The 5,195-nt window shown below is 39.4% G+C and overlaps 1 protein-coding gene across 1 annotated transcript; it reads right to left on the bottom strand.

Annotated features, from left to right (window-relative positions):
* Positions 1 to 38: 38 nt before the first annotated feature.
* On the bottom strand, positions 39 to 4,618 carry LOC116379152 (anaphase-promoting complex subunit 4-like). The gene is made up of 10 exons (XM_031841084.1): positions 4,344 to 4,618; positions 2,795 to 2,910; positions 2,601 to 2,706; positions 2,366 to 2,498; positions 2,201 to 2,275; positions 2,084 to 2,110; positions 1,937 to 1,981; positions 1,755 to 1,839; positions 693 to 800; positions 39 to 597 (listed from the first exon to the last, which is right to left on the bottom strand). The coding sequence occupies exons 2-10, from the start codon at positions 2,900 to 2,902 to the stop codon at positions 241 to 243; spliced, it is 1,044 nt and encodes a 347-aa protein (XP_031696944.1). The 5' UTR covers positions 2,903 to 2,910; positions 4,344 to 4,618; the 3' UTR covers positions 39 to 240.
* Between the last annotated feature and the right edge of the window lie 577 nt (positions 4,619 to 5,195).

Genomic DNA, 5,195 nt, shown 5'->3' with positions numbered 1-5,195 from the left:
TTTAGAGTCAAACAGACCATAAAGCAGGGGATGCTTTAGGGCGGGGCAATTTGGAGTTTAGACACTACGACATGTGGAACCGAGGATCGAATCGGCAATCTTTCTGTTGGAATAAGAACTGCTCTACCTCTGATCCACAGCCACCCCTAATCGACAAGAGCAATTGTATTTGATACGACGCCCCGCTGTCGCACATCGACGCAACTCATAAATACGTCTCTTATTAAAACACTGTCATTCTTAAAGAATTGTTACTAATAAAATGTGATATGGCACCGTTTCTAATGAGGTATAGCGATCGGTGTACCGTGCAACACTAATACAAAGGGACCCAGAACACAGCCCTGGGGGCCTCCAGTTGTTGACGGTATCGATGGAGGATGTGGTCTCCACCCTGACTGCCTGGTTTCTGTCACAACCACTGACCTGAACAAACTTAGTGAGTCGGAGATCCATCTGCATGAGGATGTCCTCCCAGGCTTCACACATGCATGTGAGTGAGAGGTGCAGGTACTGCAGCAGTGTAGAGATGTGGGTGAACTTGCGTGCCATCCTGGTTACCTCGGGCAGACAGTCTGACAACAACCTCGTGTCCAGCTGCAAGGCAAAAACACAAAAAGCACATAGAAATGCACGTTAGAGCAGAGATGACGAGGACATGAAGAGAAAGAGAGTCAAATCCTCCGCCTCACCTGGATGTAGCAGATCTGTGAGTTGTTATCAGCTGAGCGGAATTCTGTGATGACGGACAAAGACTTGAGATCGCTGGACAGACTCAGGCTGCGACAGGTTCCCGACACCTGTGGAGAGTCGTTACATAATAAAAAGAGTTAGAAGCACTGAATGGATCGTTGGTGTCTTCAGATTGATTTGTGGAGGTTTAATATTCAAGATCTTTCAAACGTCATCATTTTTGTGCCACTGAGACAAATTGTTTTGTTTATGTCAGAATTCTTATCTAAAAAAATTTGATTTGATTAATGTAACGAATAATAAGAAAACAAAAGAAGACCAATACAATAAAATGTAAATTCTAAATTAACTATATCAATTAATAAATATTATATTTCTGAACAGAAGTATAATAATCATCTTGATCTCACATCATCTTTGTACCTCTCACAATCATATTTTCTATAAATTTTCTTTGATTGATTTATATTTGTACTTTGTTTAATTTCTTCATCTAAACTATTCCATAACTTCACCACACTAATTGAAATACATAAGCTCTTCATGGTGGTATGAAACCAATGTTTGTTTGTTTTTTTATTATAAAATGTTCCTGTAATAACCCCTAAACATGCAGCTGATAATAACTCTGTCTCTCAATAACTTTCCAGAACTTTTCTGGGACAGTTTTGTTGACGACACAAGTTACTGTGTCAGAGAAGTGATGATTCAACTCCACCGTGGAGAACTTTATTGCAAGATGTTTGTTTCTACAATCTGCAATCCATGTTAAGTTAGATTTCTGGCACATTCCATTACAGTCATTTAGCAGACACTTTTATCCAAAGCGACTTACAATTCAGATTCTATTACATTCATACACCGTAGGCACAGTTACGGGAGCAATTTTGGGGTTAAGTGTCTTGCTCAAGGACACACCGACATGCGCCGAGCCGGGGACTAAACCGCCGATCCTCTGATTGATGGACAGCCCTGCTCTCCACTTAGCCACAGTCGCTCCCATCATGACACAATTCTGCACAATTTATTCAATTTTTTTACAGAGAAGAAGAGATCCTTACCCCTGATAGAGTAGCGATCTTGTACATCCCGTAAGCATAAAGCTCCACAAAGCCAGAGTCTCCTCCAAGAACAAGTACGTTCAGTCTGCAGGGAAACAGAATGTGGTGGAGAAACATTTTACAGTGCAAATTTAAAAAGACAGCTGAATTAAAGAGAATCTGTGTGTTGGCCTTAAATGTACCTGACTTCTCCCATGAGATTTAAAATCTCATCAGACTTTTCTTCACTGTAACACACACAGATAAACACACAAGGCTGCTGTTAGCAGTAGACAGCTGATATCAGACTAATTATTACTAACAAGTTATGCATTAAAAAACAAACCCACCTGAAGATCTTTGAAGTTGTGCTGTAGCTGAGGAAAAACAGATGTTTGGACAGATGTTACTCAGTCAACAAAGCATTACTTTCTTATGATCGGATGTGCAGGTCGTGTCAGCGTTACCTCTTGGGGAGTGTTGGCAACTTGGGAAGAAAGAGTTTGGATTCATCCTCTGAGTTGTAGAAGGAGCTGAGGGCACTGAAACAGCAAAAACACCAAACGTTCACGTTATTCTAGAGAACCAGATGTCTGTTGTGCCACTGGTTTGATCCCGAGCCTCGTGCACACCTGCTCTCCTCTGTCACCTCCATCCAGTGCATGCAGGTCACTGAGCTTTGCATTGGAAACACGTGGAGGATCTCGGCTTTCTCAACACCACACAGCACCACCTGCTTCGTGTCTCCGAGGCTGAAGGCCAGAACTGGAGATGAAGGAGAGAATAAAAGTTGAACATCTTCATGTTCCCGTCAACAACAAACGATCTCAGTGATTCTGCTTAAAAAAGTACACAGTCATTCCTTACTCTTGCCATCAGGTCTCCAGGCCAGTGCCGTGATCTCCTTCCCAGTATACTCACTGGGCGGTAAGCTCCAAACACGCTGGAAACTAGCCAAGCGATGTAGCAGCAACTACAGACAAAACATGAACCATAAATTAAAACACCATAAAAGATAATAAGACAAGTTTCAGGATTTAAAAAAAGCTTTTTAAGCGCACCTCTCCTGTTGTGTTGGCCAGAGCGATGAGATCCCTTTTAGGAGACCAAGCCATACACAGCACCGGGTTGGGAAGCTGCTTCTCTCCAACTTGCCGGAAGGCCGGCATGTTGAGAGCTGGGAAACGAGAAGAGTAATAAAAAAACATAAATAACAGACGTTCATTTGGACGGCTTAACAAAACAAAATGTAAGTAATGCTCTGATGTGAAGATGAAATCCTGTTATTAGTGCTTGAGGAAGACCACACAGCTGACTCTTTGTTGTTACGTGTAGTTGTGTTTGTGTCTTCATAATAATAACAACTTTATGTATATAGCATGTTTCAAAACTACAGCTACAAAGTGCTTCACAAACAAGGAAAAATAAAAGAAAGCAGGAACAATTAATAACCAGCTCACAGTCAATAAATAAAAAATAAATCACATCCAGAACAAGGGAAAATAAAAAAAACTGATAAAATAATAAAGAAAAAGCCAAAACGGTGAGTCTTGAGAGATGATTTAAAAAAGGTCAGTGAGTTCTTGATGTAATTATAATATATATAATTCCAAAGAGTTGGAGCTCTAACAGCAAACAGCCCGTCACACTTGGTCTTCAGCCACGACCAAGAAATAGCTAGCAGGGTTATCAGAGGACCTCAGGCTTCAGGTTGGTAGCTGAGGAGTTAGAAGCTCAGTCAGGAAGCTCAGTGCCATAACAAGCAGGGCCTTCAAAGTCCAGATCTAAATGGACAGGCAGCCAGTGAACAGAAGCTAAACAGAGGAGATAGGATCGTGCGTTCAGGATTTGGTTACATGTCTTGTGGATTCATTTAGAAACAGTAGTAGAACTGGATGACCTGCGATTTTATTTTTAAATCAACAGAAAATTGAAACCAAAACTATTTTTATGATTTATTAATAGTTTGAGCAATTTGTCGTTGGTTTTCTTTGTTTTTTTTAATTGACTATTTAGGGGTTTTGGACAATGCACGTTAATGTAGGAGAAGTGCAACTGGAACGCAGTTTAAATGTAAAGAAAGAAGAAGTGTGCAGCAGGTGGGTTTCCTATGTTCCTTTGTACACATGGTGCTATGTTACCCAGCTCTGTATTCCCTTAATATAAGACATAAACACACTGTACATTTGTCTTCAGTTATGTAAAGAATAAAAAATGTTTGTTGATTAAAAACTTCCCGTCTCCAAGTAGCCAAACAAATAAAACAGCAATATGCAATAAGTTGCTGGTAGTGTATTACCGTTTTGTTTGATTTTATGATGTATTGATACATTGCAGCTTGTTTTTAACTACAACTGTTAAACTAATTCAAGTCATTTAGCCACTTCTGACTACTTCTCTATTCTGTTTAGTGAATGACACGTGAGCCTTAGAGAGTTAAATATTATAAAGTAAAATCCGTTCAGCCACTGTGGAGATAACAATGTCTAAAGTCAGCATAACATCAGTAAGCTGGAGGAAACCAGAGAAACACACACTGAACATCAATGACAACATTAAACCCTAAAGGTGTCACAATAAGAGGATAATAATAATTATCAGCCCCCTCACCTTTAACAGTTGACAGATCTTCTGTTCCAACGTTAGCTGTGATGCTAGCAGGCTTGTTGGCTAAGCTCACACAAAGCTACTGTAGAGAACTCTTCGTGTCTTATTTAACCGCGTTGGATGTTAAAGATGAAGACATTATAACTGTAACATACCGTTGTTTTATCTGAAAACGTCAAACACACTCTAATCCGCCCGGTAAAACACTTGATTTACGTTTTCTTCATGATGTTTTTTACAATTACGCGGACAGCGCCATTTTTTTTCCAATCGACCAATCACTGAGGAGCAACGGAAAGCGTGAGAGGACAAACTTGTTTACAGGGGAAAACGCAATTCGTAAATGGCTTGGTACACTTCTACTGGTTGTATTAGCAGCCTTCAAACAGGAAGTAGATAGCACAATGTGTGATGGCGAAACGAGGCTTGTTTTTAATAGCACTGTCTGGAGCCACAGTGATGTGATTGTTGTTGTAATAGTTTATTGTTGTTGATTGTTTGGAAGCATTTGGCGTTCACAACAGTGACCTCTGCTGGCCAAATGGTGGAATTGGAAATTCTTGTGCCAGAGTTTCATTGAAGATTACAACTAAACAACAGAATACAAATATAAACATATATGAACAAGGGACAGCTTCAGCCCTCAAGGCCTTTGTACTTTTTGTGCAGTAATTCTTTAAATCCAAGATACTTTCTCCTTTTGAGACAATACAAAATAAACCCGGAACCTTTATGACTCTTTGATATGATGTACTAATATATACATACAGTATATATGATATATACTAATATATATATATATACATATATATATTACATATATATATATATATATATATACATATATATATATAT

This window comes from Anarrhichthys ocellatus, unplaced genomic scaffold (genome assembly GCF_004355925.1).
Source record: "Anarrhichthys ocellatus isolate YVR2014 unplaced genomic scaffold, GSC_Weel_1.0 scaffold3807, whole genome shotgun sequence".
Lineage (NCBI taxonomy): Eukaryota > Metazoa > Chordata > Actinopteri > Perciformes > Anarhichadidae > Anarrhichthys > Anarrhichthys ocellatus.
This window is presented reverse-complemented; position numbering and strand designations above follow the sequence as displayed.

Coding starts and splice junctions, on each gene's coding strand:
- LOC116379152 (XM_031841084.1), bottom strand. CDS start 2,902: ATGCCGGCCTTCCGGCAAGTTGGAGAGAAGCAGCTTCCCAACCCGGTG. Junction 2,499..2,600: donor CTGGAGACCTGATGGCAAGA/GTAAGGAATGAC, acceptor CTTCATCTCCAG/TTCTGGCCTTCAGCCTCGGA. Junction 2,276..2,365: donor GAGGTGACAGAGGAGAGCAG/GTGTGCACGAGG, acceptor TTGCTGTTTCAG/TGCCCTCAGCTCCTTCTACA.